At 41.6% G+C, this 27,000-nt stretch overlaps 1 protein-coding gene across 1 annotated transcript in view; it reads left to right on the plus strand.

Annotated features, from left to right (window-relative positions):
• The window catches only part of FAM184B (family with sequence similarity 184 member B), a 122,525-nt gene that overhangs the window by 54,884 nt on the left and 40,641 nt on the right, over window positions 1-27,000 (plus strand). Inside the window, exons 3-7 of the mRNA XM_036852664.1 lie at window positions 86-257; window positions 1,317-1,456; window positions 2,025-2,231; window positions 10,283-10,393; window positions 12,232-12,339. Coding sequence (XP_036708559.1) covers window positions 86-257; window positions 1,317-1,456; window positions 2,025-2,231; window positions 10,283-10,393; window positions 12,232-12,339 — 738 coding nt within the window. The remainder of the gene's footprint in view (window positions 1-85; window positions 258-1,316; window positions 1,457-2,024; window positions 2,232-10,282; window positions 10,394-12,231; window positions 12,340-27,000) is intronic.

Here is a 27,000-nt window from a genome sequence, read left to right on the forward strand (position 1 = left end):
TTACCCACTTTTCAGATCTGATGTACATAGGATGTCTCGACACAGAACTGTAACAAGAGAAATGAGACCCTTTCTGTCTGTTTAGGACCTGGATGTGCAGCTCAAGGAGGCTCGACAGGAGAATTCAGAGTTGAAAAGCACTGCAGACAAACTTGGGGAGAAGCTGGCTGTTGCCAAAGACAGGCTGATGTTGCAGGAGTGTCATGTGACACAGAAAAGCGGTGAGATGCCCGGAACGATCTCCTTACACAGCAAAGGTTGGCCACCAGGTTGGCCTGACACTGCGTGCAGCCTTGAGACTGTTGAGGCAGCAGAGTGGAGGGCAGGGCTATTTGATCTGACCTGCCTGGTGGGTATTTAAAAGGCATGATGCAAAAGGATGTCTGGCCCCCAGAAAGTTCTCCACCGGATCCACCATAGTGCCTGAACTTCTCAGCTCTGACTTTTCCCCAGACTCAGACAACGCTTTATACTCTAACATCATTCACACGGTGATGTTATTGGGTGTTCCCAATAATTTTGTGAGTTAAGTATTGTCAGTACCCCATGTCACAGATGAAGACATGAGGCTGAGAAAGTTACATGGCTAGCTCAAGGCCAGCCAACTGGCTGGTGATAGAGGTGGTGTTTGAGTCTCAGATTGTCTGACTCCAAAATGCTTTCCACTGAGCTCCCTCATCAGAAAGTTCTTGAATATGTACATGTCATCAGCTTGACACTGGGAGATACAACAAAGGCACAAAACATAGGCTCTGCCTCTAGGGAGCTTATGGGACTGCTACTTTACAGCCCACAGCATGCCTTGCTCTCATGGGTGCGGCCCAGGCAGCAGTGAGGTGTCTGGGAAAGAAGAAATCACCTGGGGCTGGAAAGTACGAGTTGGAACCAGAGGGTATGGAGGGTTTACCGCAGTGGTCTCAGAAGTAGGGCATAGGGGAAGAAACTGAGCAATTCTAACTATATTTATTTTTTGTCTTATACTTGAAATCTCTTTATTTAAATCCTTTGAATGTACATATTATCTAGGAACGTCCTTAATTTTTTTTAACCTATGGAAAGCACAATCAAAAAAATTTGAAGATGACTAGTTTAAGAAGGGAGAGCAGGACAACTGTTTGAACTCAAGATGCTACTTGGGCAAAGGTGACAATCACCACTTGGACCATGCTTGAGGCCAGAAGGCCATGGAGCAGGGATTACATAGGGGAGTCAAGGGCAAAATATTTGAATAGCAGAATGGCGACCCAACTGCAGAGGCCTCAGGCATGAGGCCAAGGCCAAGGGCATTCCCAGTGATGTTGACACTGTACTTGCAGATGACATGAAGACAGAGAGAGTTTCAGAGAATGAAGTCCTAGGGAAAGAGAATGATTTGGAAGCCTGCAGTCTCCATCCTCAGCAGGATCAGAACTTTCCCAAGGAGTGTCCGTGCACGAAAGGAGGCACAGATATACAGGTACTGTCTGACCCAGCCCTGGGGATGGAGCAGTCACAGGGGGCTCTGCTGGAATGAGCTTCAGATGGAGGCCAGCCCCAAACCATGACAGGTCCACTTGGAAGCAACAGGTCCCATAGTTTCAGGGGTGGATATGTGGGTGTGAAGTTCCAGCCAACGTCCTGCCAACTGCATGTCACTGCATGTCAAGCTAGGAGACTGAGAATGTAGCAGAATTCTCCCAACTCCTTATCATTAGCTCCTGGGAAACTGGAAGCTTGCTTAAGATTCCTGCTCTATGTTCCCAGTCAAAACAAACAAAGCATTTTTTAGAAAACACCATAGTATGGGCTGGAATATCTGATCCTATGACAATAGATACACTACTCCAAAAAGCCCTTTTCTGATGGTGGATAAAGTGAAGTCTCTTACAGATATCAAACATGTCATTTTATAAACTTTATTGTACCTTGTGATACATGCTTTGAAATCAGTTATCAACATTGTAGAAGTTACATAAAAAAGAAATGGTGATCTCCTGCTCCTCTCCCCACCCTGGCAGTTTTACAAGCCCTTTTTCTTTTTATAGACCAAGAAAGAGGCATGTATTGAGACAGACTATATGAAGCAAAAATATGAAGAAGACCTTCGTAAAATCAAAGATCAGACAGAAGAGGAGAAGAAACATCTCAAAGACCAGCTGGTGAAGCGCCTAGAAGACCTGGTGAAGAAGCACACGGTGGAAATCCAATTAGTTCGCTCATCAGTGGAAGCTGAGAGGCAGAGGCTACAGAAGGTGAAATCCCCTTTCAGAGATAACCGTTCCATTTGTTTTGCCTTGCCTCTACCTCCCTCCTTTCCTCTTTTGTTTCTTCTTTCCTTCCTCAAACATTTACTGAGCTCCTGTTGTATATAGATCTCAGCTAGTTCTCTAATCAGAGGGAGTTCAGAGTCTTCAGGAGGAGACAGGGCACCCCAGGGCTGTGAGACAATAGGGCCTAGAGTTGTTGACATGGGGTGGAATTGTGTCATATGAGTGTTTAATTTAGGGAAATTCAAATCCTCTAATCTGCAAAAACAGAGAGAAATAACATGAAGTGAACATGCAGGCCTGGCAGACTGCCTGGATTCAAATCCCAGCTCTGTCACCCTCTAGCTCTGTGACCACAGAAAGTTATTTAACCTGGGCTCCTCACAGGGAAACTCTGCGGGGCCCCAAGTTACTCATTTATAAAACAGATGGTGACAATAGCACCTCACAGAGGAGCTGCGAGGATTGCATGAGGTAATCCACGTGAAAAAACAAAGCAGATCATAGTGCCTGGGGCGTAAGAGGCACTAGGTAGATGAAGGTAATTAATTAACCAATGGGAGAGAAGTTTCTCAGCCTCTGAATACTGTTCCAGCTTCCCACCAAAGGGGGCGTTTCCTGCTGAGAAGGAATGCAAAGCATCATCCCTCGTGTTTGCTGAGGAAAGCAAATAACATATGTATATGAATGCTTTAGGAAAAGAGTGAAGTAAATCAGTATTGTTGTGAGCATAGGTGGTGCTTTAATTATTATAAGAAGGCTTCTTTCTAATCTAAGAACTTACATTATCACTATGAGTTTTCACTGAAAGATAATCATATATCACTGAGGAATGCAATGTGTGGTGGTGAAGAGTAGTAGATACTCAATAAATATGTGTTGGATAAATAAATGAACTTACGAAAGTCTAGTCCTGGGTCCAAGTCCTGACTCTTTCACTGGCTTTACTACCATGGATAGGTCACTTAATCTTTCTGAAACCTGATTTTGAAAATAAGGATAAATACTGGGGGGCTTGTTATGTGAATTAAATATGGTGGTTTTTAAATTTATTTATTTATTTATTTACTTTTGGCTTCATTGGGTCTTCATTGCTGCACACGGGCTTTCTCTAGTTGCAGTGAGCAGGGGCTACTCTTCATTGTGGTGCACGGGCCTCATTGTGGTGGTTTCTCTTGTTGCGGAGCACGGGCTCTAGGCGCACGGACTTCAGTAGTCGTGGCCCGCAGGCTCTAGAGTGCAGGCTCAGTACTTGTGGCTCACGGGCTTAGTTGCTCCGTGGCATGTGGGATCTTCCCGGACCAGGGCTCGAACCCGTGTCCCCTGCATTGGCTGGCGGATTCTTAACCACTGTGCCACCAGGGAAGCCCCTAAATATGGTTTTATATGTAAACTCTTATCTCAGTGCACAACATGTAGCAAAAGTTTGATAAACGGTGGCTGTGATTAGTTACCATGTGCATTAGATGACATCATGTGTGATAATATTATTTAGTGTCCACTATACTTTATAAAGCACTTTATTCTTATGAACACATTTAATCCTCCCAACAGGATTACAAAATGAGTGTTCATATCCCCATTTCAGAGATGAGAAAACTGAGGCTCAAAGATGTTATGTATCCACTCACACAGACAGTGAGTGGTACAGCTACATTAAAACCTGACAGCCTGACTCCAGAGCCCGTGGTTTCCCATCCCTGCACAGATTGGGAGGCAGCTGTATTGAAAGCACTTTCCTCCCCATGAGCAGTGACTGGTGGCACGATTCCAATCCTCATGTAGCTGAACCCGCTTTCCTTCGTGAGCCACAATCAGTGGGAGGGACAGTAGTTCTCCCAGAGCTACACGTTGCCCTGGTAACCTGTCAGCCAAGCTTGACTCTAAGTGTAGAAATCCCACTTCAGCTTTAATCAGAGGCATGGATCCATTTGGGAAATGAATCATGTAGAACTAAATTGCATTTCCTCCTGGTTTTTTATTTTCTTTTTAAAAATTATGGTCATTTCTACAAACTGAGGATGTAAGTTATATAAATTAGGCCATGCAGACTACAGGAAGGTAAAAGCTTGAAGAGGTCCCAGATCTGGTGTTCGTGGACTAAAAGTAGATACCGGTTTCCCCTCTAGGGTTAAGCGCACACTGTTCCTTTGGGCCCTTGAGTATAAGTATGTTGTGTATCCTGAATGCTACCTTAACCTGAAAAAGACGCCACAGGAGATGGGCTGGAGTTCACCCAGACAGTTTATCTGCCTTTCCTGTCTGTAGGATTAGATGATATTACCACTTAATCTTCACAGACAGAGCAGAGTACGCGTCCTATAATTAGCACTTGCCCACGTTGATTCCTAGGAGAGTGTGGAAAGATTTATTGAGTCCTCACTGAGCTGTTCTAGACACTGCTGCGTTCTACACCCCGTTTGTATCACTTAGGATTCTGGGTGGCAAGCATCACAAACCCACCCTGGGCGGTTTAGGTAAGAAAGGAATTTAGTAAAGGGTAATGAAAAGCTTTCTGGAAAACCAGGGAACTGGGCTTGGCAAGCTACTCAGTGATGAAGACACCCTTGCTGCCACGTCTGAGCCCAGACCTTCTGTTTACACAGCTGACACCACCAACACTGGGCCCTGGATGTTGCCTGCAGAACTGCACTGTCCAATATGGTAGCCTCTTGACACATGTGGTTATTTACATTTAAATCAGTTACAATTAAATAATATTTTAAATTCAGTTCCTCAGTGGAACTAGCCACATTTCAAGTGCTCAGTTGCCATATGTGGCTAGTGGCTCCCAGATTGGATAGCACGGTGTTGAGGGATTTCTACACATTAGCTACATTATATCTTAGAACATTTCTATCATCACGGAAAGTTCCGCCAGTCAGAGCTGCTGTAGAATGGCTGCCCCTGCTGCCCCTGGGAAGTTCAGTTGCCAGATCCTTTATGACTCCAGCTTGTACGTATTGATGGCTTCCAATTCAAAATCCGGGGTGGGTGTGTCTGATTGGTCCCATGCCTTGATCACATGCCTCAATCACGTGCCCATGCCCTCGTCACAAGGGAGTCTGGGAAGGTAAGTCTGACATTTTCTGGTTGTGTGGTGGAAGGATGGCTCTGATGTATCAGATGGAGAATTTCCCAAACATTCAGAGAAGGATCAGAGGCTGGGCAGCCAAAAGGAACAACAGCTCTCCACTCCATGATTTAATTCTTACCTCAGCCCTGTAGGCAGGGGTTGTTTTCCCATTTCACAGATGAGGAACCTGGGAAATGAAGTCACTTGAGTATCACATGAATTGGGTGTGAGTCAGGGCTGCCTTGACTCCAAAGCCACTAACTTTTGCCCTCTGTCTATGTAGCAGAACAGAATAAACATTGCCCTGGGCCTTGGAGAGCAGCCTTCAGGTCTTCACCCTGCCAATATCCATTTATGGTTTATTTATCATTCATTGAATGCATATTTGGTGTTTTGAGCAATGCAGGGATATAGGAATCAGCCCTGCCTACAGGGAGCTCACAGTCTGGAAGGAGGAACAAGACATGCACTCAAACCATCTGTCAAGTCTGTGTGTAAGAAGTGCTGTGCTGGGGAAGCAGCCACATTGTCAAACCTTAAATAAGTCACCCCAAACCATTCTAGGCCTCTACTTTCTAATTTCAGTATTAATGTGAATGTGAATGATTTTGTCTAATTCTTTTCAACTTTTTATTTCTATCAACTCCAAAAATACTCTTCATTATTTAGAAATAGGTTGCTTAATTTCCAAATATTTGGAACCATTCCAGATATCTCTTTGTTACTGATTTCTAATTTAGTTCTCTTGTGATCAGAGAACAGATTCTGTTCTTTCCTTTTCAATTAGCTCATATTATTGTATGGCCCAGGGATGGTCTATCTTGATGAAGAGTCCAGGTGCCCTTGAAAAGAATATGGATCTGCTGCTCTTGAGTGGAGTGTTTCATAAATGATAATTAGGTTAAGTTGGTTGATAGTGTTGTTCAAGTATCTTATTTCCTTACTAATTTTTTCTCTATTTGTTCTGTTGATTATTGAGAGAGGAGTATTGAAATCTCAAATTTAAATTGTCAGTTTTTATATTTTCCCTTTTAGTTCTGTCAGTTTTTGCTTTAGATAAATTCAAACTTATTTATGAGGTACATACACATTTAGGCTTATTATGTCTTCTCAATGAATTGGCCCCTTACTCATTATGGAATATTCCTTGTCCTGAAGTCTACTTTGATAAAAATACGGACATTCTATCATTTTTGTGGTTAGTGTTACAGTCTATTTTAATCCATTCCTTTACTTTTAACCTACCTGTGTCTTTCTAGTCAAAGTGCGTTTGTATTGGGTTGGCCAAAAAGTTCGTTCGGGATCCGTAAGATGTTACGAAAACCTGAACGAACTTTTTGGCCAACCCAAATAGGATAGCTGGATTTTCTGTTTTATTCAGCTTGGCAGTCTGACTTTTGAGGGTCATTTAGACCATTTACATTCAGTGTAATTATCATTAAGTCTACCATATTGCTGAGTTGTGGTTTTTTTTCTATTTGTCACATCTTTTTTCTTTTTGCCTGTTTTTCTGTTTATTTTTGATTACTTGAATATATAGCTTTTGGTATTCCCTTTTTTGTCTCCACTAGTGACTTGTTAGATATCCTTCTTTTGGGGAGGGGATGGTGTGCCATGGGTTGCTGTAGGATTTATAACACGCGACTTTATCATTGTCTGCCATCGAATAATGTGCTGTTACTTCATACATACTGTGTTGCTGTAAGGTTTGTACGGAGAAGCAATACATATATACTTCACTGTACAAACCTTACAGCAGCACACTATTTTCATTTAGCCTTTCCTAACCTTTGTGAAGTTGTTGTCATATGTTTTACTTTACATATGTTATAAACTCTACATCGCTCTTCTACTTCCTTAAATAGTCAATTATCTCTTAGAGAGAATTTTTTAATGAGAAAACTAAAGTCTTTTATATTTTCTAATTTACCATTGCTACCCTCTTCATTCCTTTGGCATATTCAAGTGCCCCATCTGGTATCATTTTCTTTTGGCCTGAAGAACTTCCTTTAATGTTTCTTGTAGTGTCAGTCTGCTCACAGCAAATTCTCTCAGTGTTTATATGTCTGAAAATGTCTTTATTTTGCCATCATTTTTGAAGGTTATCTTGCTGGATATAAATTCTAGGTTAACAGTTGTTTTTTCTTTCAGCACTTTAAAGATGCTGTTCAACTTTTTAAAAGTTTTGGTTTGTATTTTCTTCAGATGAAAAGTTGGTAGCCACTCTTATCTGTTCCCCCCTGTGCATAGTGTATCTTTTTGTTTCCTGATTGCTTTTAAGACTTTTTTCTTTATCATATCGCAATTTGATTATGATATGTCATGGTGTGATATTCTTTGTGTTTTTCTGTTTGGGGTTCATTGGACGTCTTGGGTCTGTAGGTTATAGTTTTTTTCTGTATTCATATTTTTTAACTGAAGTGTAGTTTACTTGCAATGTTTTGCTGTGGGTTATAGTTTTTGTACAGTGTGGAAATTTTAAGATCATTATCTCTTCTGCCTTCCCCTTCTGAGTGACATTTCAGGCTTTGTACTGGTTTACTCTTTCAGCTACACCAGGAACTTTACTATAAATACATACCAAAGAGTAATTTTTCTTCTTGAAAAAAGTTAACATGTTTTCCTTTAAAATGCCAACTGAAATCTCTGCTTGGTGATTTCCTGTGGCTGCTTATTTGTTGTTCCCATCACAGTGGCTCCCTTGTGTGTCTTTTCTTAAACTGCCAGTAATTGTGGACAATCTAGACAAGAAAGCAGAAAACGGGTGGGAGTCCTGCTTTTGCCTCTTACCAGCCATTGGATTTGCTTCATGTGAAATTAGGAAGAGAATGTTAACGCTTCCTGTTGAAATCCTCAAGGTCACTTGAGGAAATTTGTGGGGAAATTTTTTCCCTTTAGGTCCATTTGTCAAGGCAACAGCTGAAGCTGTGATTGATTACATATACCCTAGGACATTAGGCTGTGCAAGATTAGAAATAGCCACTGCTTTATACTAAGTGTCTTTCTCGCAGGGGGTTTCCACTGTGCTGTTACAGTGAACATGCCTTGGCAGAGTTAGCGAGTGTCTGCACCAATAAGCACATTAAACAAAACTTCTGTTCAATAAAAGATTCTGTGAATGAGGGACTAAATAATGAAGTAAAAGAAAATCAGAATCTTTGCTGAGGGGACGGCCTTATTTCTGGTGGTTGCTTAAGTTATCTCAACTTGTTTTAAACAAAAAGTTTATCTATCATCTTCAGAAAATGAACTCTCCAAAGCAACAAGCCCTGCAAAAGGAGATGGTGGATTTACTGAAGACGCTATACATGGGCTAAGTGTCCACATCATGCGACGCTTACAATCTAATCACAGCCCTCTTTTCTTCTCTTTTAAATGACTGACCCCAGGGACAATGCTAAGCGCCACCCCAGGGCCACTGGCCTGGCCTGGGGCTGGCCCCATGGAAAGTGTAAAGGTGTCATCCAGATGATCAGTAACAGCATCTTTTTTAGATGCTCAGGTTAGAAATCCAGGAGTCAGAAATCCAGAAATCCATAATTTCTCTGTCATCCCTCACATTCAATCAGCCATAAAGTCCATTCATTCTGCAGTTGACCCTTGAACAACGTGGGAGTTAATCCAAGTATAACTTATAGTAGGACCTTTGTATCTGCAGTTCCTCCACATCCACAGGTTCAACCAACCAAAGACTGTGTAGTACTGTAGTATTTACTGTTGAAAAATGTCCACATATAACTGGACCCATGCAGGCAGGGAAGAAGCACAGCCAAGCGGTCATCCTTTCCTGAGTTTGGATCTTGACTCTTCCGCATATGGACTGCATGACCTTGGGCAAGTTGTTTAACCTCTTCAAGCTTCATTTCTTCATCTGTATAATGAGCTTTAACAATACTACCTAGCTCACAGGGTTTTCATAAGGATCAATGAGATGATCTGTGAAAAGCGCCCAGAAAATGGTACACACTCAGTAAATGTCAACTGCTAATATGTCCATCTACTTCCAGTTAGAGCATAAAGGTCTGTAATCAATTATCACCATCCAACATGGTATCTACTGCATTATAGCTGTTGACTTTGCTGCCTATCTCTTTCACGCAAATGTGAGCTCCTGGTGAGTAAGCATATTGTCTGTTTTTATCCCCAGCTTCAAGAACAGTGCCAAGCACGTGGTAGGTCTCAATAAATATTTGTTGAACAAATAAATGACTTAATATCTACCTAAAATTCAGCTATGAGGAACAGAATATTTCATCCACTGCTCTAGACACTTGAAAAATTTCCCCAGGTATTAAGCTAGATCAGAAAGCGTAAGCATCTGTAAGAATAGTACTACTTATCATTTATCGATCCCTTACTATGTACCTAGAACTGTGCTAAGCATGTAAGTAATGCATTGAATCACAGAGAGGTTAGGAAATGTGCCCAAGATCACTCAGCTAAAATGCAGCTGCACCACTCACATGGGCTCCAGAATGTTCTTTTATCTGGATCTGCTTTGTGCTGAGACTATGAGGCTGTGGGGAGGGACCATGGAGGAATCAGCCCTATGAATCCCATCATTTTGACTAAAGTAAGGATGCTGTTGAGAAGGCCAAAGAAGAAATTTCACTCTGCTTTTGATATTTCCCTGCAACTGAGGATGTAGTTGGCTTTTTGATTTATGGAACCGTGAGAATTGTGTCAGTAATGAGCATTCTCTTTTCTTATTTGACACCACAAAATTTAAAGCCAGGGGTTTACTGTGCCCCCACCCCCACCCCCCCAGTATATATTCGACTTTGTGGTGTGAATTTAGCACCTGTTTTCTTTGGACTTTCTCATGTATTTCTAATTTATGTTTTCTTGTAGTAGTTTATGACTCTTGTGAGTTTCTTTGAACCCCTTTGGGAATAAGGCAGGGTGTGTCCCGTCCATGTTTTCGTGGCTTGTGTGGTTAACTCTTCCATTCATCATATAGGAAGTAGAAACACAGTTGGAGGAAGTGAAGAAGAAATCAGAAAATGACATAAAGCATCTGGAAGAAGAGAAAGAGGCCCTAAGTGTGAAGCTCCAGAATTCACTGCTTGAGGTAAGTCCCGAATAAAAGCAGTTCTTGGAATGATGGTCTGGGCTCCAGGAGTTTTTGATGAACTGAGATGCTAGGAATCTTGGGAAGCTGCCCTGACCTCCTTACATTTAGCATCCTCGGAAGGAAGAAAAAGACTTCATCCTGACAGGAAGGCTGTCTCAGGGGCATAAATTCAGCTGCAAATAAGCAGAGAGCCTGATTTATAGAGGCTTAACAAAGAGGCGCTTAATGTCACACATAAAAGAGGGAGGCAGGAGGCTGCTGGTGTTGATTCTGTGGCTAAATGATATTAGGCCTGGAAAATCCACAAACATCTTGGTCCTGCCCTCTCCCCACCCCCGGCTGTGTTATCAGTGTCCTGGGCATTAGATTCTTCCACCTTCCTGGGCTCTTTTCTTTATCAAAAAGAATTAAAAATTATAATTTGTAACTGCACTGTCATAAAGGTGGATATGGCCAGGCTGCAGTTTTTTCTTCTGATTTTGAAAGAAATGAAAATATTTTCATGGCCCCTAAATGCATCGTAGGTTCCTAGCACTGCACGGAGGAGAAGTTGGCTCAGATTCCCCTTGGCTGTGAGAATGACTGTCACTGTTCCAGTTGTCATGTCCAAAGTTAAGGCAGGAAAGAAGGAGGGGCAGGGATGCCCAGGCCTGCCCGCTTCATCAGAAAAACAAAAGCATGCGCAGAAGCCCCCAGCTGACTCCTATTCCCATTGGTAATATCTGTGCCACGTGGCCAGCCTGGGAAAGCAAGGATTTAGCTGTCAGGCCTCCCTTGTGGAGGCAGGCAAGGAGAACAGGGTAAGGAATGGATGTAAACCAGCTGAACGATGGAGTTTTCTTCTTGGGCCCACTTGTCCAAACCACCCAGGGACCAAGTTCAAAGTTTAAAGGCGTTGTGGACAGTGTTACTAGGGAGAAGAACTTGCCACTGACAGACTCCTATTCATCCTTCAGTGCCCTTACCACTGTTCTGGAATTCCCTGGGCAGAGTTTATTGCTGTAAGTTCTCTGCAGTAGTGCCTACCTCATAGTAATTGTTAGGAGAATTAAAAGAGTTAATACTGTAAAATGCTTAGGTCTGTGCCTGGCACAGAGCAAACACACCATTAATGATGCTCTTATATATTGTACATGTGTCTACTGAATGTTGTTGTGATTGTAAACATGCATCTGTTTGCTCCATAAGATGACAGCTCCTTGAAGGCAGGGACGATATTTTATGATCTTACTATCTTGCTCTCACTCTGTCCCTTCTCCTCCCCACTTTACACCTAGCATGCTGCCTGAGGAGCATTAGTTTTAGCAACATCTGAGGTTCCTTTATGGTTATTGACCTTGTTCTTCTCAAAGTCTAGAGCAGGGAAACCAGTCTGTTTAATTGACACTCTACAATTAGTTGGTTAATAATAATCATAATTAAGGCTTTACAATTTAATAGCAGCTTCTAACCATTCTTCTCTCATATTATCTGTGTAATTCTTAAATATTGTTCCTTTTCTTTACCAACTAACTTTGTAAAAAAAAATAGGGTGGCCTTCCAGGAACGGTATGAAAACTAATGGAAACCATGCTACAGCTCTGGTATAGTTAGTGGATGTGAATAATTTAAAAAGAAGTGTGGAATATTGTAAACCTGCCAGGCTCATCTTCTTCTGGAGAGATGAAGCAACTAGCTAATTAGAAATGGCCTCTCTAGAAGCATGTCTGGGATTTGTCTAGTGGGGCACAGTCCTCAGAACTGATTGACCCAAGGGAACGAGTCCCAGATTAATGACCACAGCCGGGGGATAGGACTTTGCTTCATTGCTGAATGTTTCTATTCTTCTGTTTTAGGTTTTAAGGCTGGAAGAATTTATCCAACAGAATAATGTACATCCCCCGAGAGGCAATGAATGGCCCCAAGAATTGGACTGCCAGCACTGCAACATTTTAGAGACCCAGGTAACCTCTAGCTTTTTCTGCTTTAATTAAGGATATTTTTCTTCTTCTTTTCAGCACTTTGGTGTCCCCAGTGACACACGCTGGCATTAATGGGCTCTTTTATTTCCCCCCTTAGAGCTGCCAAAATGCCTGAAAAAAAAAATCATTATAAAATCAATTTGCAAAAACCACGACGAAAATAAGAGTTCTGAGTAATTATCCACATGGTTTGAAAAAGAACAGGGCTTGTCAGATGACTCTTCTCTCCCTCTCTGAGAGCAGCCTGGCTGGCAGATCAAGGGGCACTGGACTAGAGGGGGGTCTTTGGTTCTGCCCAGCATGAAGCATAACAGTAATCATAACTCCCCCTCAAGTGCATGTTGAGAAGCTTGGGTTGGTTCACCATGAAACTCGGCTCTCATCCGACCCTCCTGGTTCTAGACCGTGATCCCTCCATGAGCTTAGTTCTAGAGAGAAGTACAAACCCCTCCTACATAGAGTTGCAGGAGGAACCTTGATGAGTATCAGTTCCACTTGATTCAACTCAACATGCACGTTCTTCATTCATTCTGCGGTCATCTGTGAAATACATAACAAGTGCCAGCCTCTGAGCTACATGCTAGACGGGAAGAATATATAAAAACAAATAGATTTAACACAATGTGGACATTTAGTAATAGAATTAAACATCTGGTGCTGTGTTTTCTATTAGGCAACTGTTATGCACTTTACAGGTATAGTTCTTTTTTTTTTAAATTTTATTTATTTATTTATTTTTATACAGCAGGTCCTTATTAGTTATCTATTTTATACATATTGGTGTATACATGTCAATCCCAATCTCCCAATTCATCCCACCACCACCACCACCCCCTGCCACTTTCCCCCCTTGGTGTCCATACGTTTGTTCTCTACATCTGTGTCTCTATTTCTGCCTTGCAAACCGGTTCACCTGTACCATTTTTCTAGGTTCCACATATATGCATTAATATACAATATTTTTTTTTCTCTTTCTGACTTACTTCACTCTGTATGACAGTCTCTAGGTCCATCCACGTCTCTACAAATGACCCAATTTCGTTCCTTTTTATGGCTAATATTCCATTGTATATATGTACTACAACTTCTTTATCCATTCCTCTGTTGATGGGCATTTAGGTTGCTTCCATGACCTGGCTATTGTAAATAGAGCTGCAGTGAACATTGGGGTGCATGTGTCTTTTTGAATTATGGTTTTCTCTGGGTATATGCCCAGTAGTGGGATTGCTGGGTCATAGGGTAATTCTATTTTTAGTTTTTTAAGGAACCTCCATACTGTTCTCCATAGTGGCTGTATCAATTTACATTCCCACCAACAGCACAAGAGGGTTCCCTTTTCTCCACATCCCCTCTAGCATTTGTTGTTTGCAGATTTTCTGATGATGCCCATTCTAACTGGTGTGAGGTGATACCTCATGGTAGGTTTTTTTTTTTTTTTTAATTTATTTATTTATTTGTTTTTGGCTGTGTTGGGTCTTCGTTTCTGTGCGAGGGCTCTCTCTAGTCGGGGCGAGTGGGGGCCACTCCTCATCGCGGTGCATGGGCCTCTCACCATCGCGGCCTCTCTTGTTGCGGAGCACAGGCTCCAGACGTGCAGGCTCAGTAGTTGTGGCTCATGGGCCCAGTTGCTCCGCGGCATGTGGGATCTTCCCAGACCAGGGCTCGAACCAGTGTCCCCCACACTGGCAGGCAGATTCTCAACCACTGTGCCACCAGGGAAGCCCATCATGGTAGTTTTGATTTACATTTCTCTAATAATTAGTGATATTGAGCAGCTTTTCATATGCCTATTGGCCATCTGTATGTCTTCTTTGGAGAAATGTCTATTTAGGTCTTCTGCCATTTTTGGATTGGGTTGTTTGTTTTTTTTTTTGTTTTTTTTTTTTTTTCACTTTTTGAGACATTTAATTGCTTGTAATTGAAAATGACACTTATCTGGTTAAAAACAAAATTAAGATCCTGCAAGGTATTCTATTACAGTAAAAGTTGTCCTTCCTCTCACACAACAAATCTTTGAAGAAAAGTTGATTAGCCAGTAAAACAAGCCATCATTTTCCTTTTTATATCCTTTTTTTTTTTTTTTTAATTAAACCTTTCTTACAACACTTCTTAATTTTATTTATTTATTTATTTTTGCTGTGTTGGGTCTTCATTTCTGTGCGAGGGCTTTCTCCAGTTGCGGCAAGCAGGGGCCACTCTTCATCGCGTTTTTTTTTTAATTTTTTTTTCTGCCTTTATTTTTTTATTTTTAAAATTTATTTATTTATGGCTGTGTTGGGTCTTCATTTCTGTGCGAGGGCTTTCTCTAGTTGTGGCAAGTGGGGGCCACTCTTCATCGCGGTGCGCGGGCCTCTCACTGTCGTGGCCTCTCTTGTTGCGGAGCACAGGCTCCAGATGCGCAGGCTCAGTAGTTGTGGCTCACGGGCCTAGTTGCTCCGCGGCATGTGGGATCTTCCCAGACCAGGGCTCGAACCCGTGTATCCTGCATTAGCAGGCAGATTCTCAACCACTGCGCCACCAGGGAAGCCCTGTTTGTTTTTTTAATATTGAGTTGCATGAGCTGTTTATATATTTTGGAGATTAATACTTTGTCCATTGATTTGTTTGCAAATATTTTCTCCCATTATGAGGGTTATCTTTTCATCTTGTTTTTGGTTTCCTTTGCTTTGCAAAAGCTTTTAAGTTTCATTAGGTCCCATTTATTTATTTTTGTTTTTATTTCCATTACTCTAGGAGGTGGATCAAAAAAGATCTTGCTGTGATTTATGTCAAAGAGTTTTCTTCCTATGTTTTCCGCTAAGAGTTTTATAGTGTCTGGTCTTACATTTAGGTCTTTGATCTATTTTGAGTTTATTTTTGTTTATGGTATTAGGGAGTGTTCTAATTTCATTCTTTTACATGTATCTGTCCAGTTTTCCCAGCACCACTTATTGAAGAGGCTGTCTTTTCTCCATTGTATATCCTTGCCTCCTTTGTCATAGATTAGTTGACTACAGGTGCATGGGTTTATCTCTGGGCTTTCTATCCTGTTCCATTGATCTATATTTCTGTTTTCGTGCCAGTACCATATTGTCTTGTTTACTGTAGTTTTGTAGTATACTCTGAAGTCAGGGAGTCTGATTCCTCCAGCTCCGTTTTTTTTTCCCCTCAAGATTGCTTTGGCTATTCAGGGTCTTTTGTGTTTCCATACAAATTTTAAGATTTTTTGTTCCAGTTCTATAAAAAATGCCATTGGTAATTTGATAGTGATTGCATTGAATCTTTAGATTGCTTTGGGTAGTAGAGTCATTTTCACAATATTGATTCTTCCAATCCAAGAACATCATATATCTCTCCATCTGTTTTTGTCATCTTTGATTTCTTTCATCAGTGTCTTATAGTTTTCTGAGTACAGGTCTTTTACCTCCTTAGGTAGGTTTATTCCTAAGTATTTTATTCTTTTTGTTGCAATGGTGAATGGGATTGTTTCCTTAATTTCTCTTTCTGATCTTTCATTGTTAGTGTATAGGATGCAAGAGATTTCTGTGCATTAATTTTGTATCCTGAAACTTTACCAAATTCATTGATTAGCTCTCGTAGTTTTCTGGTGGCATCTTTAGGATTATCTTTGTATAATATCATGTCATCTGCAAACAGTGACAGTTTTACTTCTTCTTTTCCAATTTGGATTCCTTTTGTTTCTTTTTCTTCTCTGATTGCTGTGGCTAGGACTTTCAAAACTATGTTGAATAATAGTGGTGAGAGTGGACATCCTTGTTTTGTTCCTGATCTTAGAGGAAATGGTTTCAGTTTTTCACCATTGAGAATGATGTTTGCTGTGGGTTTGCCGTATATGACCTTTATTATGTTGAGGTAGGTTCCCTCTATGTCCACTTTCTGGAGAGTTTTTATCATGAATACGTGTTGAATTTTGTCAAAAGCTTTTTCTGCATCTATTGAGCTGATCATATGGTTTTTCTTCTTCAATTTGTTAATATGGTGTATCACATTGATTGATTTGTGTATATTGAAGAATCCTTGCATCCCTGGGATAAATCCCACTTGATCATGGTGTATGATCCTTTTAATGTGCTGTTGGATTCTGTTTGCTAGTATTTTGTTGAGGATTTTTGCATCTATATTCATCAGTAATATTGGTCTGTAATTTTCTTATTTTGTAGTATCTTTGTCTGGTTTTGGTATCAGGGTGATGGTGGCCTCGTAGAATGAGTTTGGGAGTGTTCCTTCCTTTGCAATTTTTTGGAAGAGTTTGAGAAGGATGGCTGTTAGCTCTTCTCTAAATGTCTGAGAGAATTCACCTGTGAAGCCATCTGGTCCTGGACTTTTGTTTGTTGGAAGATTTTTAATCACAGTTTCAATTTCATTACTTGTGATTGGTTTGTTCATATTTTCTGTTTCTTCCTGGTTCAGTCTTGGAAGGTTATACCCTTCCAAGGATTTGTCCGTTTCTTCCAGGTTGTCCATTTTATTGGCACAGAGTTGCTTGTAGTAGTCTCTTAGGATGCTTTGTATTTCTGTGGTGTCCGTTGTAACTTCTCCTTTTTCATTTCTAATTTTATTGATTTGAGTCCTCTCCCTCTTTTTCTTGATGAGTCTGGCTAAAGGTTTATCAATTTTGTTTATCTTCTCAAAGAACCAGCTTTTAGTTTTATTGATCTTTGCTATTATTTTCTTTGTTTCTATTTCATTTATTTCTGCTCTGATCTTTATGATTTCTTTCCTTCTGTTAACTTTGGGTTTTGTTTGTTCTTCTTTCTCTAGTTCCTTTAGGTGTAAGGTTAGATTGTTTATTTGAGATTTTTCTTGTTTCTTGAGGTAGGATTGTATTGCTATAAACTTCCCTCTTAAACTGCTTTTGCTTCATCCGATAGGTTTTGGATCGTCGTGTTTTTGTTGTCATTTGTCTCTAGGTATTTTCTGATTTCCTTTTTGATTTCTTCAGTGATCTCTTGGTTATTTCGTAACGTATTGTTTAGCCTCCATGTGTTTGTGTTTTTTATGGGGTTTTTTTGCCTGTAATTGATTTCTAATCTCATAGCATTGTTGTTGGAAAAGATGGTTGATATGATTTCAATTTTCTTAAATTTATCGAGGCTTGATTTGTTGACCCAAGATATGATCTGTCGTGGAGAATGTTCTGTGTGCACTTGAGAAGAAAGTGTAATCTGCTGTTTTCGGATGGAATTGTCCCATATATATCAATTAAATCTATCTGGTCTATTGTGTCATTTAAAGCTTGTGTTTCCGTATTAATTTTCTGTCTGGATGATCTGTCCATTGGTGTAAGTGAGGTGTTAAAGTCCCCCACTATTATTGTGTTACTGTCAATTTCCTCTTTTATAGCTGTTGGCATTTGCCTTATGTATTGAGGTGCTCCTATGTTGGGTGCATATATATTTACAATCGTTATATCTTCTTCTTGGATTGATCCCTTGGTCATTATGTGGTGTCCTTGCTTGTCTCTTGTAACGTTATTTATTTTAAAGTCTATTTTATCTGATATGAGTATTGCTACTTCAGCTTTCTTTAGATTTCCATTTGCATGGAATATCTTTTTCCATCCCCTCACTTTCAGTCTGTATGTGTCCCTAGGTCTGAAGTGGGTCTCTTGTAGACAGCATATATATGGGTCTTGTTTTTGTATGTATTCAGCAAGCCTGTGTCTTTTGGTTGGAGCATTTAATCCATTCACATTTAAGGTAATTATCAATATGTATGTTCCTATTACCATTTTCTTAATTGTTTTGGGTTTGTTTTTGTAAGTCCTTTGCTTCTCTTGTGTTTCCCGCCTAGAGAAGTTCCTTTTGCATTTGTTGTAGAGCTGGTTTGGTGGTGCTGAATTCTCTTAGCTTTTGCTTGTCTCTAAAGCTTTTGATTTCTCCATCAAATCTGAATGAGATCCTTGCCAGGTAGAGTAATCTTGGTTGTAGTTTCTTCCCTTTCATCACTTTAAATGTATTGTGCCGCTCCCTTCTGGCTTGTATAGTTTTTGCTAAGAAATCAGCTGTTAACCTTATGGGAGTTCCCTTGTATGTTATTTGTCATTTTTCCCTTGTTGCTTTTAATAATTTTTCTTTGTCTTTAATTCTTGTCAGTTAGATTACTATGTGTCTCGGTGTGTCTCTCCTTGGGTTTATCCTACCTGGGACTCTGCGCTTCCTGGACTTGGGTGGCTCTTTCCTTTCCCATGTTAGGGAAGTTTTCGACTATAATCTCTTCAAATACTTTCTCAGGTCCCTTCTCTCTCTCTTCTCCTTCTGGGACCCCTATAATGTGAATGTTGGTACGTTTAGTGTTGTCCCAGAGGTCTCTTAGGCTGTCTTCATTTCTTTTCATTCTTTTTTCTTTATTCTGTTCTGTGCCAGTGAATTCCACCATTCTGTCTTCCAGATCACTTATCCGTTCTTCTGCCTCAGCTATTCTGCTGTTGATTCCTTCTAGTGTATTCTTCATTTCACTTATTGTATTGTTCATCTCTGTTTAATTCTTCTAGGTGTTTGTTCTTTAATTCTTCTAGGTCTTTGTTAAACATTTCTTGTATCTTCTCGATCTTTGCCTCCAGTCTTTTTCCGAGGTCCTGGACCATCTTCACTATCATTAGTCTCAATTCTTTTTCTGGAAGGTTGCCTATCTCCACTTCATTTGATTGTTTTTCTGGGGTTTTATCTTGTTCCTTCATCTGGTACATAGTCCTCTGCCTTTTCATTTTGTCTATCTTTCTGTGAATGTGGTTTTCGTTCCACAGGCTGCTGGATTGTAGTTCTTCTTGCTTCTGCTGTCTGCCCTCTGGTGGATGAGGTTATCTAAGTGGCTTGTGCAAGCTTCCTGATGGGAGGGACTGGTGGTGGGTAGAGCTGGGTGTTGCTCTGGTGGGTAGAGCTCAGTAAAACTTTAATCCGCCTGTCTGCTGATGAGTGGAGCTGAGTTCCCTCCCTGTTGGTTGTTAGGCCTGAGGGGACCCAGCACTGGAGCCTGTCCGGACTCTTTGCTGGGGCTAATGGCGGACTCTGGGAGGGCTCACGCCAATCAGTACTTCCCAGAACTTCTGCTGCCAGTGTTCTTGTCCCTGTGGTGAGCCACAGCCACCCCCTGCCTCTGCAGGAGACCCTCCAACACTTGCAGGTAGGTCTGGTTCAGTCTCCTATAGGGGTCACTGCTCCTTCCCCCCGGGTCCTGATGCACACACTATTTTGTGTGTACCCTCCAAGAGTGGAGTCTCTGTTTCCCCCAGTCCTGTTGAAGTCCTGCAATCAAATCCTATTAGCCTTCAAAGTCTGATTCTCTGGGAATTCCTCCTCCCGTTGCCAGACCCCCAGGTTGGGGAGCCTGATGTGGGGCTCAGAACCTTCACTCCAGTGGGCAGACTTCTGTGGTATAATTGTTCTCCAGTTTGTGAGTCACCCACCCAGCGGTTATGGGATTTGATTTTATTGTTATGGTGCCCTTCCTACTGTCTCATTGCAGCTTCTCCTTTGTCTTTGGATGTGGGGCATCTTTTTTGGTGAGTTCCAGTATCTTCCTGTTGATGATCGTTCAGCAGTTAGGTGTGATTCCGGTGCTCTTGCAAGAGGGATGAGCACACGTCCTTCTGCTCCACCATCTTGAACCAATCTCCTCATCTGTTCTTTTAAACTGAGTTTTCTTTACAAAAAGTTAACCTACCTACAAAGCACAGAATTCATAAGGTGCATAAAGGTATACAGTGAAAAGCGTGCCCCCTCCCCCAGTTCCCTGTTTTATTTTGTTTTACCTCTTCTTGTATCTCCTTTCATATGGTGCATATGCAGGCATCATTATGAATATATTATTTTCTTCTGCAAATGATAGAATTCTCTCCTTCACTCTGCTTTTTTCTAAACTTAAATTTTTACAGCTTGGAGATTGCAACACAGCAGTACACTTCCATATCAACTTCATTTTTTTAAAAAAAGAGCAACTGTCTAGTGTTCCCTTGAACAGAAAAACTGTAATACATGTACCTTTTCCCTTATGATGAATTTTTAGGTTGTTTCTAATTTTTCCCTGTAGATAATACTTAAATGGATAACACTGTAGAGGGATACAGTGTAGCATAGTGGTTAAGTGAGCTGTCCCCTGAACCTGACGCCTGGTTTCTTACTGGCTAAAGAATCTTGGACAATTGATTTAAAGTCTCTTTGCTTGAGCTTCTTCACGTGTAAAATGGGTCTGATGATAGTACCTACCTCCCAGGGTTTTTATGAGGACTACTAAAGGAATTAATATATAAGCAGTGATGAAAACAGCACCCAGCACATGTAAATGCTCAGTAGGTACTAACTCTTAGAATTTGCTGAGTCCAGCAGTATGAGTAGCTTTAACTTTGATAGATTTGCTGCATTGCCTTCCATCAAGTTTGTCAGTGTACCCCCATGGCAGCACGTGCAAGTGCCTGTTTCCCCACAACCTTGCCAACACAGCAGGTCACACAACTTTCTGAACTTGGTCAATCAGAGAAAATTTATAATTTAATTTAGATATTTTTGGCAAGCCAACTCTATACCAGCCAAGCGAGTCAAACCTTTGCTGAGGCCTTGGAGGTGCAAAGTCCAGGCTCATGTGGATGGTGTGTGAGCAGCACACTGCCGTGTGGTGAACCCTGCACCCACGTGGGACACGACAAAGGTTGTTCTTAGCTGTTCTGCCAAAGCATTTCAGTGAGTCAAGAGAGATATAAATAATAAGACCAACTGAGAGCAGACTTTTCACTCCACTCCCAGAATATGCAGAGGGAGGGTTGCCAACCCTGGGTGTGGCTCTGTCCCCATCATAGACAGCTGAGACTCCACTGAGCCTTTTGTCCTGGTCTCTCATGTCTAGTCTCCTTGATTCTTTTAGGTTTACAATGTTCTTCATTGGTTTCCAGAAAACCATGTCAGTCTTGGTAATTCTAAAGGAAACTTTTTTTCTGGAAGTTTCTGGTGCCTGGGTCACAGTGAACCAGGGGCAGAGAAGGGACAAAGTTTTCATAGATCCCTGCCTGCACCGTCTCCAGAAGAAAAAGGAGAGTCATTTGTGGTCATTATTAGTCAAGTCATTTCACCTCAACAAGTATTTATAAGTGCTATCACTATGCAAGGCACGGTGCTGGATGCCGGGGTGAGTGAGGCCCAGTCCTGGTCCTTGGAGAGCTCCATTTCAAATGCAGGAAGTAAATATTATGTAATTATCTCTCTGAGATCAGTTTCCTCACTACTCCTAGCGGCAAACACAGATCAAGTACCAATAATGTAGTGCAGTACACAGTCCCACAACAACCCTATGAGGCAAGTGTTATTCTTTTTTAATTTATTTTTTAATTTGGCCGTGCCGGGTCTTAGTTGCGGCACGTGGGATCTTTGCATGCGGGATCTTCGTTGCGGCATGCGAACTCTTAGTTGCGGCATGTGGGATCTAGTTCCCTAATCAGGGATCAAACCCGGGCCCTCTGCATTGGGAGTGCAGAGTCTTAGCCACTGGTCCACCAGGGAAGTCCCAAGGCAAGTGTTATTATTATCCTTGCTTTACAGATAGGGAGACTGAGGGCCAAAGAGCAGCACCAGGGCCCAAACCACGATTCTATACCGCTTCTCATTAGTAAAGTGGCAGTGATAATCCCTGCCCTCCCCCCCTCCAGAGACTTGTAATGAACAGAAGAGAGCACATGAAGGCACTTTTCAAAACTGTTATAGAGTCTATAAATGTAAGGTGACTTTGTAGTATCTATTACAGTTCCTATTAATCATTTCAGCAAAACCCCATTGCATTAGGTGTTCTATTTTAAGATGTACGTGATGCTACCTTTGAAAGATTGTCAAATGAACTTGAGAATGACTTTCAATATTTCCTTCCAGGAGATTTCCTGGGCATGGGTATTCCTTTAAAATAGAAACAATCTAGGTGACGTTCATTGCCTAGAAGATGAAAGATGAAGACCTAATGTGAACGTGGGTTTAAAATAACCAGCCATTTGCTTGGGAAGAGTTGGGAGGAGGCTTCTGCAGTGGATGGTTGGAGGAGAAGCAGGATTATTTATTTTTCTGTGCACACTTTAACAATGGAGAGAGCCCTGGCCAGAACCTGAGAAATGCCTGATGGGGAGGCCAACAGTGTGAATTAGGGGCGATTAACTCAGGATACACCGAGAGTGGCTCAGGGTTGGTCCTGGGAGGAACTCACTGGGATCGCAAGCAGACAAATAGAAAAGGGACGTTGGAGAGTCTGCTCCATTTGGAATTCAGAGAAATGAGTATTGGCGGGCTTGAAAGTGCTCTTTCAGCCAACTGTTCATTTCCATGGTCAAGTCCATTTGAGAAATATTCAGATGGCATCCCAGCTCCTTTTGAATGATGCACTTTGACCCAAAACGCCAAGTACAGAAGGTGGGGGGGTGGTGAAGGAAGGGAATGTTTTTGCCATTTATATGGTCTGTTGGTCCCCTCTGCTGAACCATTAGTTTGTTGAAATCAAGAACTGTATCTCATTAATCTTTATCCTTCCAGCACTTAACATACCTGAATGTGGCAGATGTTTACACCTCCTTGTACATTAACTGATCCATGACATGACAACTGAACGAATGGAACTGAGGGTGCCATTCTGAGTTAGATTAGGAACACCTTCAAAATAACCTTGGCCAGAGGATGATTTAGAAGAACACCAGGGTCCTTCAGTTACTTGCAGGGAGGGGGAGGATTCATCACCCTTTTTGGGGGAAGGATGCTCTTGTCTCTGGTGTCATGGGGGCTGGAAACAACTGAACAGAAACAGAAAAGATCACCGAGTTTACCTCCCTGTTGATTTGGGAAACAGCCTTCATCTCTCAGGTTGATTTTGAGTGTCTCTTTTTAGATACTTCTCAGCAGCACTTTTGTACCACCCAGTTTGAACTCACCCAGTTAGGCCCTGACACTGGCAGCTGGCGATCACGCTAACAGCATAGCCGAGTACCAGTGCAGTCACATGGAATGACACAAATGGTAGTGGGACGACCCAGGAGTCCAGTCCTGTGCTGTTCTCCAGTGGCTATGTGACCTGAGACAAGTCGCTAGACTTCTCTGATTTTAGATCCCCCTCTGTAACACAAGGACGGGGGTGTCTTTCCTGCCCACCTCACTGAGTTGCAGGCATCCATGAGTTAATGTATGGAAATGGATGAATGCTATGTAGTGGGGAGCTGGTGTAGTCATCCGAGTGCATCATCAGCCTTTTTAAGCATTTTCCATCCTCTCCTGTTTCTGGACTCCTGCCCAGGATGCCTTTAAATATATCAGTGGTTGATAAGGTAGCCCAGAAATTATATCCTGCACATTCTCTTTCATGGTCTTCACAGTGGCTCAGAGTACATTTGAACTTCTTTTTCATCTCCATAATAACTGTTGTGAGATCTTTGTCCATTATTCATGTTGCTTTAAGTTCCTTCTCCCTTTTTCCTTGATCAGTCTTACTACAAGTTTGATGTGTCTTTTCAAAAAGCCAGCTTTCAGATATGTTGGTCAGATCTATCTTTTTGTATGTCATTAATTTTGTCTTTCATACCTCTTTCCTTCTACTTACTTTAGGTTTATTATGTTATCCTTTTTCTAACTTCTTAAATGTTCTCTAATAAATACATTTAAGGCTATGAATTTCCCTCTAAGTATATATCTTTAGCTGTATCCCAGAGTTTTGAAGTTTGTCTCATTTTTAAACCTACTTTCTTATTGTTTTCTAATTTTATTGCATTGTCATTAGATAATATGGTCTGTAGAATGTCAACACTCTGAACTATGTTGAGATTTGCTTTGTAGCCTGCTGTGGGGTCAGTTTTTTTTTAATGTGTCCTATGTGATAGCAAAGAAGTAGTCTCAGTTTGGTTGTTAAAGTTTATATATTTGAATTCTAGTTCTGTGATATATTCACTGTATGACCTAGGGCAAGGTACATATCCTCTCCTGCTTCAGTTTCATCACCTTTAAAATGGAATGATTCACATCTCAGAGAGTTGAGGGCCTGGTGCACACTAAGCATCATATAAACATTAGCAGTGATTACTATTCTTTTTTAGCTATTAGGCTTAGCTTATTAATCTTGTTCAAATCTTTCATATCCTAGCTCATTTTGTGTACCTGATATATGAGTCTCTGAGAGGTACGCATTGAAATCTCCCACTATAAATTTGCTTGTTTCTCCCTACATTTCTGTACATTTTGCCTTATGTTTTCAGTCTCTGTTGTTAGGTGCCTACAGTTTCATTATTAGAGCTTTTTAGTGAATGATTCCTTTTATCAGGGTAGAGATGTTCATGTTGAATTGAGCCAATTCTTATTTATTGTGATTACTGGTACCATTTAGATTGTTTTGGCCACATATTTTGTGCTTTCTATTTACTAAAATTTCCTTGTAACCTTCCATTTTCCTTTTGGAACCTGGACCTAATTAACTTTGATCATCATGTATGTATTTATAGTGTAGTATTATGCTATTCTGAATTTTTTTTGTTGTTCCATATTTACTGTGCAATTTTTCCCACATTATACAGAACATGTGTTTATAACAGTTGTCTCACAAAGCTCTTTTGCTTAGATTATGATCTTTGCTTCTGGGCTTTATAAGAATTGGAGAGCTCCAAGATACTTCAATGCCCAAAATACCTGAAAGTACAAGGCAAAGGTGGTCCTTTTAGCCTCAGGTCCACGTGGAGGTTGTAAGCTGATCAGTGACATCATTTTTGAAAGTGCACAGCAATGAACCAAACTCACTGAGTCCTGCACCTAGAACATGTCAACCAGTTAGACTTCAGTGTCCAGTTACAAACACTGAAGAGAGAGGATTCAGGCAATGGAAAATGGCCATGCTGAACGTTCTTAGTTACTGGCTGTAGGACTTATAACAATTTGAAAACTATATCTGGGATTACTTTTACCCTCATTTATATTCCAGGATGGGAGAGAGAGAACACTTCTATAACTAATACAAAGCAGAAAAACTTTTGTCTGTTTCATTTATTGCTGTGTCCTGGAACAGTGCCTGGAACGTAGTAAATGACCAGTAAATATTGTGAACAAATTATGGTACCAAAATAATTGTTATGGGAACTTTGAGAAGAAAGAGTGTAATTGCAACAAAAGAGATTGTGAAGGCTTCATGGAGGAAGTGACAGTTGAGTAGAGCTTTGAAGGATAGTTAGGTCTGGAGATTAAAGAGTGTGGATCAGTTAGGGTTTGATCAGAGGAACAAATTACTAGAAATTATATAGAATATGGAATTCCTTTTGGGAAATAACCTGACATAATTGTGGGAGCCAGCTAAATACTTTATGTTCAACTGTTGCTCCCGAATCTGGTGTGGGGCTTAAAGTCGGCCTAAAGCAGGGCAGGCAGCCAGAAGGAAAGAAGGACAGATGTAGAATGGGGAAGACCAAGGGCGAATGCAACCCTGAAACTGAGCTGGAACAGTGTCGGTTTCTGAGGCTGATGAAGCTCCAGCTTTGGTGTGATACGTGTGACCTGTGGGAGAGTCTGGCATCCTTCATCACAGAGCCAAACGTGCCCTTGGCCCAGGACATGGAGAAGCCTAGGGATGGTCCAGCAGGAGGCGGAAGAGCTGAGAGCTCCCAAACTGCCCAGTCCACCAAGCTGAGCCAGCAGATTGGTGACAGTGCGCGTGAGCTCCAGCCACACCTGGCGCCCTGCGTCAGGCATCCAGAGGCTTAGAAAGATAAAGGCTGCTGCTTTGTGCTCATCTTCCAGACCTTGCACAAAATCAGCTGGCCCAGAATATGCAGGGAAGGGAATCCTGGGAAATGTAGCTCTGACTTAACTACGTTGGCTCAGAACACATCACCCCCAAAGGGAAGACAAGGGCTTAGGTAGAATGGCTGTGGAGGCAGAATGGCCCCTTAGCCTCTAACAAACTGTGCTGCTGGGCACTCTGGACAGGTCCTCCAGGCAGGGGTGGACAGTCACTTCCCAAATGCCCCTCCACCCTGATTCTTTGGAGAGGTCCAACATCACATGGGATCAAGATTTTGTCCCACTTAGAGACACCACAAAGTTCTCGGAACTTAAGAATTATGAAGGCACTAAGGGCTCCTGAGCAGAGCTGGAAAACACCCAAAGTTTGGGCCACAACCATCCCTACACCCACACCCTCCAGCTGCGTGCCCTGCAGATTTCTCACGAGAAGTGCAGTTAGTCCCAGCTGTTGCCCCCAGGGGACGTGATGGGAGCGCGGGGTGAGTGTGGGAGAAAATGGTCCTCCTGCTGTCCTAGAGTGGCCCGTGAGTTATTTGGGTTAATTTATGTCATGTTTACCAAGCATAACCACGTGCCACACGCTGTTCGCAGAACCAGGAAAACAATGGTGAACAGAGCAGAGTCCCTGCCCTCATGGGGCTTACCTTCCAGTGAGGGAACCAGAATAAAAAAGTAGACAATTAACGTCACCGGAAAACAAACAGTGAGGTCATACAGCAAGGTGGGAAAAAAAGTGAGAGAGGGTGTTATTTTAGAGAAGGGTAGTCAGAGAATAATCCTGGGGAATGTTATTTTGAGTACTTACTGTGTAGCTAATACTCTTCCAAGGATGTTACAGTCGTTTACATTTACATGCATTTAATCCTCATGACAACCTAAGTAATTTTCCCAAAGTTACGTCATCAATAAG

The sequence above is a fragment of the Balaenoptera musculus genome, chromosome 5 (genome assembly GCF_009873245.2).
Source record: "Balaenoptera musculus isolate JJ_BM4_2016_0621 chromosome 5, mBalMus1.pri.v3, whole genome shotgun sequence".
Classification (NCBI taxonomy): Eukaryota; Metazoa; Chordata; class Mammalia; order Artiodactyla; family Balaenopteridae; genus Balaenoptera; species Balaenoptera musculus.